The sequence below is a fragment of the Cryptomeria japonica genome, chromosome 4, assembly GCF_030272615.1.
Source record: "Cryptomeria japonica chromosome 4, Sugi_1.0, whole genome shotgun sequence".
NCBI lineage: Eukaryota > Viridiplantae > Streptophyta > Pinopsida > Cupressales > Cupressaceae > Cryptomeria > Cryptomeria japonica.
This window is the reverse complement of record NC_081408.1, coordinates 613,488,863-613,503,994: the sequence shown is the minus strand read 5'-3', so window position 1 is coordinate 613,503,994 and position 15,132 is coordinate 613,488,863. Positions and strand designations below refer to the sequence as shown.

Here is a 15,132-nt window from a genome sequence, read left to right as displayed (position 1 = left end):
GAAATCATTCTCCAGATAATATATAACATATTCTCCAACTCCTGATAGGTGCAGCTTCATCCTTTCCTGCCATGTAGAGAAACTTGACTTGTTCAGCTTCGGTGCATCCCTCTTATACATCTTTGGATCTTTTCCTCAAGTACCTTTAAACTTTTCCTTCCGGAGTCCAAATCTCTGATACCAATTGATAGTTCTGATACTTAAAGATAAGTACACATGCCAAGCTAATAAGATGAGAGGGGGGGGGGTGAATCATACAAACTTAATCTTCCATAAAAACATCAGATTCAACCTCGGTAACATATACTTCAGTGATATAACCAAAACTGCTAAACATGCAAACTCAAAAGCATATAAACATCATAAACCTCATAACACCAGATTTAACGTGGAAACCCAAATATGGAAAAACCACTATGGGATTTCGGACCCACTAAGAAATATACTCTTCTAGAGTATGCTCGGTTAAAAGCAAATCCTGTTAAAGATTACAAACACATTTCTAGATTTGACTCGGTTAAGGGATTTCCCTCAGATCTGTTAGGATCTTCACCTTTTTAAAGGATTTCAAAAACTCAATCAGAATGTCACCTTGCTAGAGGGTTTTACAAATAAAACTGTTAAGTCCACTCAGTTAAGAGATTTTCTGTCACTTTCACAAAATAACAGTAATAAAAATCTATCTGCAACTTCACATCTAAAATGCTAAAGCAGATTCTTATTTGCTCAATACAATCTAGACATAGAACTAATCTTGTCCATCTGTTGGGCTTCTATACTCTGTTATTCAAACAGGGCTTCAAGCTTATGTGCTCGGTAATCACTATGTAGCATCCCTGTGCATACACTTGCCCACATCCATTGTTTATCAACAACTCCCTATTTATAAACAATTAGCTAACTGCTTAATCTCTTTGATCACATTTCCCATGATCAATCATAGCCATCAGATCTTCAATCTTGTCCAGGTTTAATGTATCCTTCGATCTGAAAACGTTTTACCCCGCCTAGGAACTTGCATACATTTCTTGGAACTTGTGCTAGGGTAATGCGGTTCAATCTGCACTGTAGATCTTCATGCCGATTTTCCTTTGCCATAGATTCTTTAACAAACTTCATGCATGACATACCAATCATTTAATCAGTTCTAGCTCATCAGCTTCCTTCATTAAATGACACATGTAATTATTTAATGCATTCTGTTACAGCTCGGTTACAACTCAGTAACAACTCGGTAACAACTCGGTAAATACTAAACTTCACTCGGTAGACATTCTGCCTTCATTAATCGATAGCGATAACCTTAGGGTTTACTGACTAGGTTCTTTGCTCGGTAACATAGTATAGTGTTAACCTTACAATTTACAACATATGTATGATGTTAAAACAATCTAAACATCACGATCTCATCATTTTCTGACTTGGTAATCGTTGCCCATTGAATACCTTATTCATCCCCTTATTCATCATATTCTTTCTTTGTCTTTTACCGACATCTTTATACTCATCAAATCATACTTCTCAAGATATGACAACATCATACTGAATTAGAAAATCAATTTCTTGACATCAATGACAAAATAATAATATTAAGACAGTAAATCATCCTTAATCAGTTATATCCATAATCATCAACAACCTTCTCAATATCCTTATTGAAATGCCAACAATCTCTCCTTGTCTGTTATAATGCCAAATGCCAACAAAGAGAGAGAGAGGGGGGGGTTGGAGAGGAAGAGAGAGGGAGAGAGAGAGAGAGAGAGAGAGAGAGAGAGAGAGAGAGAGAGAGAGAGAGAGAGAGAGAGAGAGAGAGAGAGGAGAGAGAGAGAGAGAGAGGGAAGAGGGGGGGTGGGAGAGGGAGAGAGAGGGAAAGGGAGAGAGGGAGAGGAGAGGGGAGAGGGGAGAGGGGAGAGAGAGAGAGAGAGAGAGAGAGAGAGAGAGAGAGAGAGAGAGAGAGAGAGAGAGAGGGAGAGGAGAGGGGAGAGGGAGAGAGAGGGAGGGGAGAGGGAGAGAGGGAGAGAAGAGGGGAGAGAGAGAGAGAGAGAGAGAGAGAGAGAGAGAGAGAGAGAGAGAGAGAGAGAGAGAGCATGGGGGAAGGGAGAGGGAGAGAAGAGGGGGGAGGGAAGGTAGAGAGAGAGAGAGAGAGAGAGAGAGAGAGAGAGAGAGAGAGAGAGAGAGAGAGAGAGAGAGAGAGGGGAGGGAGAGGGAGAGAGGGAGAGGGAGAGGAGAGGGGAGAGGGAGAGAGGGAGAGAACATGGGGGGAAGGGAGAGGCAGAGGGAGGGAGAGAATACATGATAAAAATCAAAGAGGGAGTTGCAGATAAGAAATAAATTCACTTACTTCTATAGAAGTGCAGACACAGTTGTAGTGGGGTATGGAGGGAGAGAAGAAGAGAAAGAGGGATGGGGTATGGAGGAAGGGAGAGAGAGAGAGAGAGAGAGAGAGAGAGAGAGAGAGAGAGAGGAGAGAGAGAGAGAGAGAGAGAGAGACCTTGTATGCGTTTGAGAGGGAGAGACGATACACTTACATGTGTATATATATGTTTAATATATTATATGTATATAAACATATTATATATACAATGTCATATTATACACATATTATATATTACATATATTATATGAATATACACATATTATACATAGAATATAATATTATACAATAGTGCGTACGCGCTGTTTATAGTAAAGATAGCGCGTACGCGCTGTTTAATGGGAAACACGTGCGTACACGCTTCTTACACTATAAATACCCCGTACGCGCTGTTTAATGGGAAACACGCACGTATGCGCTTCTTACACTATAAATACCCCGTATGCGCTTTTTAAACCATAAGTACCCCATACGCGCTTTTGACTTTTTAGGCTTAGAAATAGGCCTGGATGACAAATCTACGAATTGGAAGTTTGATTTCCCTCCATTTCTCTCATTTTTGACGTGTTTTATTTTATCAACTTGGTTTATCGACTTTGTCATCATCAGGTTTACACTTTATAAAGTGGGTATTTCTAAAATTGCCACCATATTTTCACCCATCTTCTGAGCTTTCTAACCATATAATTTTTTTTCAATTTGAACAACTATAACATATTATTATTGAATTTCTTTTACTAGTGTCTCCATAGTTCTCACAGACATAGGTGCACCATTTTTTGAATAAATTTTGATATATGTATCCAAATTTAAAAAACTTTATATATTATTGTAGTGCACTTGATTCTTTACAATTAAAAAAAAAAATTGTATTTTTGATTTGTTTAGTGCAACTTAAGCTTCGCGCACGAACATGTACCGAATTTTCAGGATGTGCTCAATTGGAAAAATCATAAAAAAACAAATACTCAACAAAAAATTACAAAAAGATACACATCTTCTAGTTCTCACTCTTATCTATCTTTCTGCCAAAGGATTTGTCAAAATACTAAATCTAACTATGACTTTTTTGATGCGCACGTCAGACTCTATGTTATGTTTTTTAGAAAAAAATAGGGTCAATTTTTCGTGCGCGAAGGATTTGACCCCCTTAATCTTATCCAATTTTGAAAAAGTTTAGTGGTTTGGAAACTAGATTCAGAGTAATACAATATTTGTTCTTTGATTATCTTCATATCTTGAGTGGATGACTTTCAAATTTTGCCTCTAAGTTCAGGTTCACCTGATTTCAGAAAAAAAGTGTCCACTTATACCTCCCTTTTTGACCACCATCTTTGTGCACTTACCCATACATACTACCTTGATTTGTGCATTGTGCCTCTGGAGGTTGTTTTCTTTGATTTAGCCATGCGATGTATTTTGATGTTATATTTCTTATGTTGGAGTCTTGTGGTGTCATGTTGCATCCTATGGTTGTTAGGTGTCAGCTTAGATCTTGAGTGTGAGTTGGAACCTTTGTCATCTCCTAGAATGGGGGGTGGTTCCTATTTGGTTCCACATGGTCGGGTGGTTTGATGCCTTCTTCCATTGGGATATTCCTCTTCTTGATTGGCGTGTGTGGATTGAATTCTTGGATACTTCATCATGTGGTTACTCTTGGAGCTGATTTCTATATTCTTGGTTAGGAAGACATTGTACCATAATGTTTTATGTTGTAAAAGAGATCATGTAATCTTATGCTATGTATTTGTAAGGAAACATATTCTCTTATGTTATGTATTTTCATAAGATGTAAATGAGAAGGAATATGATGTAATAGTTAGGTGATGTTCATAAGATTTTATCAATGATGAGGTAGATAATTCCTTTATGTAATGAGTGATTATAATGTTATGCGATAGAAAGAAACAATGATTTGTATTTGCTTTGTATTGATGTTTAATGAAGGAATTGTATGTGTGAGTTTATAGGAGAATTATTTGAAAGATGGTGGTTGCTATTATGTTCTATGATTAAGTAATGGAAATCTTCTAGTTGTATGAATTGGGTTGTTTAGATAAATGAGTTTTTTTTATCTTGAATTATGTAATGATGCTTTAAGGTTTCTCTAGTTGAGTTTTAAAGGAATGGTTATGATAATATGTTGCTATAGTAATGAATGCTAGAATGCTATATGATAAAAATAAGTTTATGGGATAATAAAATGACGTAGTTTAATGTAATGAGGATGGATATGTTGTTGGTTATATTATGATGTGTTTAGATGGTTATGTAATAGTTTGGTTTAATGTTAAGTAGTGATGTTGGAATACCCTAGGGAAGGATATGCATTGAAGGGTCTTATCATGGAGTTAAGTTAGTGGGTAAATGATTATTCCGCTTGCGTAGTATGGTTAATGTTAATGTTGGTGTATTCATGTATATAGTTAATGATGCAATGTTGTTTAATGATAGTAAAGATGTACTTTTGATGATTAGTGTTGAAGTTGTTATGTGGATAATTTTTTTTTGCTCTTTTGTTAGTAGTTTTTGGTTTATTTCTCTAGGGTATTTTGGCGGGCATTATAATAACAGAGAGGAAATAAAATAAACAGAGATAATACTATTTTCTTTTGGGGTGATTTCAAAGAGAAAGGTTTCACAAATTAAAATTTTTCACATAGGTATAATATTTTTTTTGATTTCACAGTGATAGTTTTCAACGAAGAATTAGATTATGTAGAATAAATAAATGCTTATTTTTCAGGTATAAGTTTTTTTTTTTCACAGAGAGGGAGTCTTCACAGGAAATTGGAGGAAATTGGTTTACAAAAGACTTCACAGAGGACAAACATTTCTCAGATATGGAGTTTTCTCAAGGCACTTGAGATAAAGTTTTTACAAAGGAAAAGAAGATTCCCCAAGAGATAGATATTACGTTAATATTGAAAATAATACTCTGAGAAGATGTATTTCACAAGAAAGAGATTTCCTGGGAGAAGTAGTTTATACATCATGTTGACAAAAAAAAAATATTTGAGGCAATGGTTTCCATAGAGAGGAATTAATTCTCGGATAAATAGTTTGCACAAAATATAAATGTATAATTGCATATTTGAAGAAAATATTATTATAGAGAAAAAAACATGAGATTTTTTCCAAAAAGATATTCACTTATATTAATCTACTCCTAAAAATATGTTTTTTCTCTCTTTGAATAAATAAATAAATAAAGATAACCAATTAAGTAAGAATTTGCTTATGCACATTGAAAGAAAACTTTTATCACACCCTTTCCTACATGCATTTTTCCATTATCAAAGAAAATTAGAAGAAATAAGAGGGGAGATTATTTTTATTTAACTTTAATCTATCTAAATAATTGAAAGAGGTTTTCTTGAAGGAAAATTTTCATATAAATAAAATCCTAAAGAGAGAGATGAGGATATTTCTTTTGAAATTACAAGATTCATACATGCAAATAAGTGAATGCAAAGAGGGGAACCTGGATTGACGAAGCTCTTGTTGTTGAATCGTTTCCAATCTCCAATCTCCCAGCTAGCCTTTCAATCCTTCCTTGAGGCTTGGTGAGAATTCTTCAAGAACAAACTTAACAATTCTATAATGAAATGTGGCTACAAAATCCTACTACTATTAACAAGCTTCTCCAAAAACTTAAGAAATTACTTCTTCACACCCCAAAACAATGAACTCCCTTTTTAAAAGTTTATCATACATTATATAGAAAAGGTGCACCATTTCCACTATCTAATGAATTAATTGAAATTGGAGATTCTTTTTCCCAAATTGTCCTCATGCAAAATTGATTGATGACATAGTGGGGGAGTTACATGCAAGAATATGGGATTTGAAATTGCTTCTAAAAACTTCTCATTTTTCTTATGTCACGCGTTCACTGAAATTTTGAATAAATAATTAATTTGCCAATATGATTTTCAAGTGTGTGTGTGTGTCCACCATTTAATTCCTTTTAAAAAAAATAGTTTCAACCTTAATAAATAAAACACTTCTAATTAGCAATATTCACAAAAATAATAATAATATAATAGCAAGTTTTTGTCAAAATAGAGAAAGAGGGTTATAACATTTTATCCTTCAATTTAAAGATGATCAATGCTAATAGTATTATGTGAGTTACGATTATAAATGTTTTTTTTAATTAAAAATAATTTCAAAATGTGTTATTTCATACCTTAAAAATTATTAGGATTTTTATTCATGATGGTCTAAATTTTCTTTCCCTGCCATTCTTTCTTTAATTTTGATGGCTCAATCTCTTTAATTATATTTCCTCATTGACTGGTGTCTTTAAGTCACAACTAACCTTGCTTGTTAGAATTACATGCTCTTTCTTATTTCCCAAATTATTTTTTCTTTGCTAGAGTATATGGTTGAGCATGCCTTGTATTATGGTCCCTGCCATTGGTCTAGTCATTTCAAAATGGATATCTCTCATTGGTTGTGTAAGCACAATCCTCTTGGCTTAGCATGCCTCCAAGTGTCAACCTAGTGTGCACTCTTGGTTTAGCACATGATCCCATCTCACTTGCTCACATTGTTGTGACACCTTTGTCAGTCTAGGCCTTGCTGAAGAGCGAAGATCCTCAAAATATTTTGTCCATGGTGGACACTTAAGCGTTGCCTTTGATTGGGTAGTGTGCAAGCGTATAATAGGAGAAGAGGGACCCAACCTAACTTGCACTACTATGTTATGCTGACATCTTCACTAGGGACCCACCCTAACTTGCACTACATCCATATCACCTTCCACAAGGTTCAAACCTGGTCAAGATCATCTCAACTATCTATTGCGCCCGTGTTGAGCCAGATCAACGACCAAGATTTAAAATTAAAAATGATCAGCTATAAATACCTTGTTCGATCGACGTAGCAATAGTGGCGACTTGACGAGTATTAGTCTTTCTTTTGTCAATTGGGTCAATAAATAGTACAATGACATGGTCTTAGCATTTACTTTGTAGTTTTATATTGATTTGAGCAATTAAGGAGCTATCTCGTGTATTACACGATGGTAAACTAGGGATTTCTAGAAAAAAATAAGTGTCTTTTCTTAGGTTGGAATATAAAAAATTATTTCATTTTCTTGTTCCTCTGTGTTTCTAGATTCATTTTAGCTTGGTAATTATGTCAAAGGAGAATCACAAGCTACATATTATAAAACCCAAGGATAGTTTAAGGACTCTAATATAGAAAAAATTAAGATAAAATGAATCAAATAATTTCACAACCTTCTACATCGAAAATGTATTTGGATCTAATGACATAGTTATCAGGATATTTTAGGAGACCTATTCATTTTCATGAATCGGGAGGACTAGACGATAGATTGCTTGATAGTGCAAGGTACTATCAAGATGTAGACATCCTTGTGACATGATGGTCATTATTTGAACACTATTATAAGAATAGGCAAGTAGATGCTCTTTTATGTAATGTATGGTCATTAGACTTGGCAAAATTGATGGTGCCTAATATGTTCATAGATGTTACAAAATTGTTAGATCACAAGGAGGTGGGATGATGATAACTAAAGAATATATTTCATAGGCGTTTGGCTTGAATATAGCAGCCAACAAAGCTATAAACTTTAAATATTTTAAGGAAAAGTATTAGATAAATATCAATACATACAAAGCCTTCCTATTGACAATGTACATAGTAAGGGAAATAGACAACAAGCCAACCAAAATCCCACCCAATGAGGTTGAGCCTCTATTCATTGATCGATTTCGATATTATTTCATTAAAACCTATTATACCCCATGCCAAGTACTGAGAGAGCATGTAACAAGTAGTGTCTACCATGTGTGGTTGAGTTTTGTGTTTGCAAAAATGATTTTTTTTGGTTCAATAATGTGTTTTAAAAATAAGATTGACCTCTCCACGAAAAAAAATTAAATCCTTTTAAAAATTATAATTGTAAAATAAAAAATAAAGAGTTCACTTCCAATTGAATCTTTATGTACTTGGTATAAAAATAAGAAATATAATATGAGTATTGTATAGATCATAGTATAAACTTTCTAATGTTGGAAGAATAACAAAAAATGGAGATTCAAGCAAAAATTTGTCAGACCAAAAGCCTCCAAAAAATATTTGAATTCAATAGGCAATAAAATGCACCAACAACAAAATCTAGAAAAATACAAGTACACCATTGGAAATGCTAGGAAGTAGTTTCTTGATGACTAATTCATTTCTAAAATTTTGACTCCTACCAAAAAGAAGAAAAACACTCCTTTAGGATAAATAAGGTAGGGCTAGAGGTTATTGGGTGGTGATAGGGTGGTTCTAGTGGTCAGCTGGTAGTGAGGCAACAACGATTAGGTTCGACATTGGTGGTTTAGTAGAGTTCTACTCATATTGTGGTTGGATGTTCAAACAATAAAAACTAGGTGACAATGGTGACTTTAGATTTGCATCTAGATGGAGAGATTGTAACAAGCAATCGAGGTGGTGCTTTTAGGGGTAGTTGCAAGGTATAAGCCCCCAATCACATGATATGACCAAAAGCTCATATAAAACTCCAATCTGTCTACTTATCTTCAATTGCCAAAATTGTTGAAGATCACTAAAAAGTTATCACAAAACTCAAAATTTACCAGTATTATTTTAAAAAAGTCAATTTTTGTATGATCATCAAATTTTACAAAAAAATAATGATGCAGAGAGGTCAAAATTTTGTGAAAGCCTACAATGATGGCATATGACAACATACTATTAAATAGATGTATATAGTTGTATGATTTTTTTGCATAAATTTTAAAATATTTTAGAAAAATTCTAGACTTCAATTTTAGCATTTGAATACATGATATTAAGGGTTTTGGATGTTATGCAATGTTGAAGTTCATTTTTCTTTAGGATACTTTTTGTAAAACCCTAAAAAATTCTCAAAATTTAAGAAAATGTATGTTGATTTTGAGATTTCAAAAAATAACAAAGTGTTTGTTGATTTTGGTCAACCTCTCTAAGACAATAGGTCACTGCATAAGGGAATCTTTTGGTTTGTTAAGACACATGCAATAAGTTATTTACATCAATCTATTGTTCCTAGTAAGAGTCAGTCAATATTAACAAGAGTACAAGCTCTAAAGTGTACAAAGATTATGTCAAGTGTCTAAATCGTATGAAATGAGACAAAAAAATAGAAAGCAATCTAAATAAGATTAAGACAAAGGTGTGAATAGGTCCTAAAATCTAACCAATTAAATAAAGTGTCGTGTTCACACCAACAAAGATTGTGGCCAGTGATGTTTCAAACCTTATGGAGAGTGGCAAGGATTTGCAAGATGACAAATAGAATGATCAAGATCCCTTCATACTTCTACGATCGCTCTTGTGATGAAATGCTTATCTAATACTTTGACAACTATTTCTTTTCTCAGATTATAAATTATTTTGAATGCGACTTTTTCCTTTTTTAAATATTATCCCTATTTTTTAATTCTCCACCCACCCCATACACTTTAGTGACTTAGCTTTGCTACTCTCTACACCACCCACTTTTCTAATAAATATCCACCTGAACAAATTTATTTTAATGTATGATCCTTTCATCAAGAAATAGATCAATCCTAATTAATAAACATTAAAACCTTCAACACCAGATTATATTCAATCCTAATTAATAAACATTAATACCTTCAACACCAGATTATATTTAATGAATATATGTAAAACAGACTACCAATTTTTACAAATTTTTAGTAATTGTTTAAAATAATAGAAGCCCACATAATCATTATTGAAACAACTATTGGACCTTGGACCACCACCGGGTCCTCTCTCCTACATCAAACATATGGGGGACAGCAAATTTAGATGCCTACGACATCGTTCAGATCCAAATATAAAGTTGTCTTTGACAAAGAGCATTAAAAGTTGTGATTTACAGAAAAAAAATGGAGCATGTCATAGAGGTAAAGATGCTAATGATAGGCAGTCTTACTAGTTTTCTACATGATGGTTTTTTTTTCACATAGGTTGCACAGGTACTCTACTTGTACACCCTAGTCCATCCTTTCTTACTGTGAATGCTATACTATGCGCTGCTCAAACAATTTGGCCATGACCTTAAGAATAAGAAATTGAATAGGTCTCTCCTATTTAGCTTGGCTGTACACAATATGAGAATGTGGCTGCCATCTGCATTGATAAACTCAATATACTCCACGTGAATTTTGGAAAGCACGCAGTGCCTAAGTTGCATATATTCTCCCTATGCTTCAAAAGTTGCAGTGAGGCATGTGCAGTGCATGGTTTGAATGCATATTATGAGAGCTTCTGCTGTCATATGAACCAGGATTTGTACAGTAATTAGGCTTTGCTAACATTTCAAGCAAGAAAAGGTTTTGAGAATGTCTCCTCCTTGTGATCTGGATGAACCTTCTGCACCCACAAAGCTCGGTTTTCAAATGCAAGCAGCCCTTATGCATGTACGATGGACGTACTCTATTTTCTGGCAGATGTCTCAGGAAGGGTCAGATTTTTTTATCATTTTTTCTTCAGTTCTTTTATGATTTGTGTTCAGTGGTGTGTTTTATGGAGGATGGCTTTGAGTTTGAATCACAATGCTTGGTCTGCAGGTTGCTGGTTTGGAGTAATGGATTCTACAATGGGGATGTGCATACAAGGAAAGTGGATCCCAGGAGGTCACATGAAGAGGTTTGTGGTGAGAGAAGTGTGCAATTGAGAGAATTGTTCAAGTCCTTGTCTGGTAGAGAGAGTAAAAGTGAAGTTGAAAATGGTTGCACTTCAATACTGGTTCCAGAGGATCTTACAGATGCCGAGTGGTTCTACTTGCTCAGCATGTCTTACGAGTTCAAGCCTTCCATGGGGTAATTGGCTTTTGGTAAATCTTTTTCATTGTGTTTAGCCACAACCACTTGATATTCAAACTGTTCCTAGATAATAGATAATAGATTGTCTTGGAAGCATGTTGAATATCCTAGATAATAGATAATAGATTGTCTTGGAAGCATGTTTTCTTGATATTTTTTCAGTTTATGATAATAGTTTGAATGTTTTTGGTTGCATGAATTTTCAGCGTTTTGGATCACATTTCATGATTTATCATACTTTATATGATCTATCATCAAAATGAAAAAAGTTCATGTATTTCCCTCCATGACATGTAGAAACCTAACCAGTAAAGGGCTAAAATGCACCATGAAATGTCTCAAGGGTTTTTCTGCACACTGTAATTGCTAGAGATGAATTCTATACATTCATACTTGACTAATATCTGCAGTATTTCAGGTTTCAGTTTTCTTTTCTATACATTCATACTTGACTAATATCTGCAGTATTTCAAGTTTCAGTTTTCTTTTGCCCCTTTTGTTAAAATTGAAATTCACTCCCTTGAAAAATCCTAGAAGTCCCATTATGAAAGAGAATGGTACACAGGCCGGGTGTGGGCTCATGATTCAATTCCTAGTTTGCTGTCCAGTTTCTTTCATATTTCATGTAAGCCATTGCTACTGTTTAATCAAATATACCCAGATAGTCACACAATATTTTAGTGAAATTTCATGTTATAAATTTGTACTAAAGCCCTAGCGTAGGTTCACTGCATATGGTAAGCATAATGAAAATTCAGAGTTGTTATTTCATTACATTGATAGAGCTGTCCTTTTGGGAGTAGGTAATTTGGAGGTTCATTTATGGGGAAGTTGTCTGAATTAGTTGATCTATAATCACCTACTTTTAATGACAGTTTTATTAATCTTTTTATCGTTTATCTTTCAAAATTATTTTAGAAGGCAGTTTTATCAAATTTTTATCATCCCATTTATTTGTAAAAATAATTTAAGATGACAGTTATTTATGTATAAGGTGATCAATAATCTGAAAAAGACCATCTTTTTCACAGATATTAGTTCATGATGTTGTGTAATAGTATTTTTGAATTTGACTGTGTCAAGTTTCTTATCAAAGTTTTTGATCATATTTCATGATCTATCATCAGCAAACAAATAGTGAGAGTAGAAAAAATGATTTCGCTCTGTGAATTTTTCTCATCATCTTTTTCAAATCATACTCCATGATGCATCGTCACCTACAGATAACAAGATGATAGAAAAAATGCCGATCTACTCTCTTGCTATCTGTTCTTGATGATGAATCATTACTCCATGATGCATCCTCACCTACAGATAGGAAGACAGTAGGAAAAATGCTGATCTACTCTCTTGCTATCTGTATTTGATGATGGATCATGATCTGAAACATTGATGAAACACAATCAAATTCTGAATTTGGTTTTACCAATCCTCCTATCACCTCACAATCCTTCAACTTTAATAAAAAAAAACCAATACTAATTAAAAGTAAACTGAGTAGTGATAATAATAAGAATGACAGTAAAGCCATTGATTTTACTTTTGTGTATCTATTCGTGGCATCAATTAAATTTCAGATAACAATCAACATTATCAAGTTTTCTAGTTTAATACCGATTCGGGACACAATTCTTGATGATTTTCTATCAAAACAATTTCAAATTTTTTCATAAGAATAAAAGGTAGGCACTGATATGTATAAAATTTACATGAAGATGAAAAATGTATTGTATTTCTGTGTAATATTTATGCATCTAGATCACACTCGATGATCTATGTCAGCCTAAGAACTGTGGAAAGCAAAGTTTCAATGTTAGGAGTGAATCTGAAATTGATGGAATGTATTACCCATACTGTGTGTAGATTACCCGGTTTAGCACTAGAAACACGGAGTCCAGTGTGGTTGAATAATCCTAGTGAAGCAGATAGCAAAATGTTTAAGCGAAATCTTCTTGCCAAGGTATGTTCAAAACTATTCCAAAATCAAAACCCAGAATTCTAAACATTTGGAAATTATTCATCGTTAAATTTCTAGGGTTCTAAACTTGTGAGCTAATACCCATCTGTTGTTTGTAACGCCCGGAAAAAATCTGGACCAAAACTGAAATCTTCAGAGCTCTGGAATCAAGGTACATGAGATTTGACATAAAGTGTTTGCAAGTACTAATTAAATCCAGTAAAAAGACGAGATAGTTTCACGAGCTAAGAATTTCTTTTGCAGACTGTCGTTTGCTTTCCCTTCGCTGACGGCGTACTAGAATTTGGCATCACGCAACAGGTTTTATTTTTATCTAAGAAGCTTCTAAATCTAACTGGGTAATTTTCTTTCATTTTGATTCTAAAGAATTTGTTTGTATGTTAACAGGTACAAGAAGATCCAGATCTTACGGAACACATTTCAAGCTTTTTCATCGACGTTTTATAAGGATTGGAAGGTTACATAGTCATAAATGCCATTGTCCATCACTGATGAAAACTGCTATAATATTTTGTACTGCAAATGTTCATAATTTTTTATAGGGAATTTCAAAGTACTCAATATGTAATTATTATTGAAGCTTTTTAAGGATAATATAAATTTTGTTTGTAATCTAGCTGGTTATAGAGTTACTTCAGTTACACCTGGGGAATTTAGTAGGTGTCATGGTGTCAGTTGGAATTTTCTATTTTGAGTTTTTAGTGTTTATTTGTTTTACTATCTATAGATCTTATAAACTGTTTCATCTGACCAACCTTATTAAAAATATTTATTCATTTGATTTCTAATAAAGTTTTGTTTCTCGACAAATAGGAAACCCCTAGTACAATAATAGATTCAAAACAAACCCTTGAAATTATGTGAGAATGGACAAACACCTTGCATGTGTTCTTCATTTTGGTGTTTTTTTCTTTCATATTATGTTTGCTTCTTTCTTCAATATTTGGATGGTAGGTTTTGTTTTAAGTGGCAATTTTTGTTTTACGTGGAACCTCTCATAAGGGTACACAAGTGGCATAGAATCCTAAAATGTTTGGTTTGTTGGTGAGTGAAGGCGACTTTTATTTTGAAAGATGTGTACTTTTTTTGGGGGGAGAAGTGCTTGTTTTGACATATTAATTGTTTTAAATTTATATTTTGTATTTTTAAATTTAAGCATTTAGTTGAGTTTAATCAAATGGATGATTTCGTGAAAAGTCTTAATGTTTCATTTTCATGAACTTCACTTGAACATTCAATTTAGTTTTACTTCTTGTCACTTCACTTTCTTGAATGCTAATGCATTCATAATGCTATCGCTTAAATAAGATTTGTGTGGTTATTTTCATAATATTTGAAAGTTGACATTCTCTATCGTAACATCTGTCTTTGAATTTACTTCACATGTCTATCCTTTTGTATGTCTAAATGCCCTTAATTGGTCATAACTTGTTTTGTAAATAAGGGCATAATTTGATGAATGCACAACACAATTACAATAAACATTCACAGTAATATACAAATTTTGTAATTAACAAAAATAAGTTGTAATATGCATTAGGAAGCACATTAGAAGACATGTTACTATAATTTTTTTTTAGTTGCATTCACTTTTCAGTTAACATTTATGTTTTTGTACATTTCTCAAGACATCCCTTCTCTAATATTTTTAAATCTTTGTGAGGTTTGATTTCCATCAATAAATTATTGTTGTTCAACCTCATTATGATAAAATCCTAAAGGTGCTTATGGCACCACCTTATTTAGATACCAATTCTTCATTATAGGTGTAGGTTGTAGGAATTTAAAGGACTTCATGTGCCCATATAGGATGCCAACACAATAGATAGACAAAACAAATGTACAAATGCCAACAGATTGGATCAAATGAGAATGTGTGGAAATTTATCCTTCTAATATAGGGATCATACACATAT

General features: G+C 33.5%; 1 protein-coding gene across 1 annotated transcript; it reads left to right on the top strand.

Moving 5' to 3' along the window:
* Positions 1-10,299: 10,299 nt before the first annotated feature.
* LOC131032206 (truncated basic helix-loop-helix protein A) lies at positions 10,300-13,797 on the top strand. The gene is made up of 6 exons (XM_057963159.2): positions 10,300-10,877; positions 10,984-11,235; positions 13,102-13,198; positions 13,353-13,367; positions 13,460-13,516; positions 13,604-13,797. Exons 1-6 carry the CDS (start codon positions 10,756-10,758, stop codon positions 13,661-13,663), a joined length of 603 nt encoding a protein of 200 aa, XP_057819142.1. The 5' UTR covers positions 10,300-10,755; the 3' UTR covers positions 13,664-13,797.
* The last annotated feature ends 1,335 nt before the right edge of the window (positions 13,798-15,132 follow it).

Excerpts from the sequence above, each read along its gene's own strand:
- LOC131032206 (XM_057963159.2), top strand. The coding sequence starts at position 10,756 with ATGTCTCCTCCTTGTGATCTGGATGAACCTTCTGCACCCACAAAGCTC. Across the intron at positions 10,878-10,983 it reads TGGCAGATGTCTCAGGAAGG|GTTGCTGGTTTGGAGTAATG; the intron begins GTCAGATTTTTT and ends CTTGGTCTGCAG. Across the intron at positions 13,517-13,603 it reads AATTTGGCATCACGCAACAG|GTACAAGAAGATCCAGATCT; the intron begins GTTTTATTTTTA and ends GTATGTTAACAG.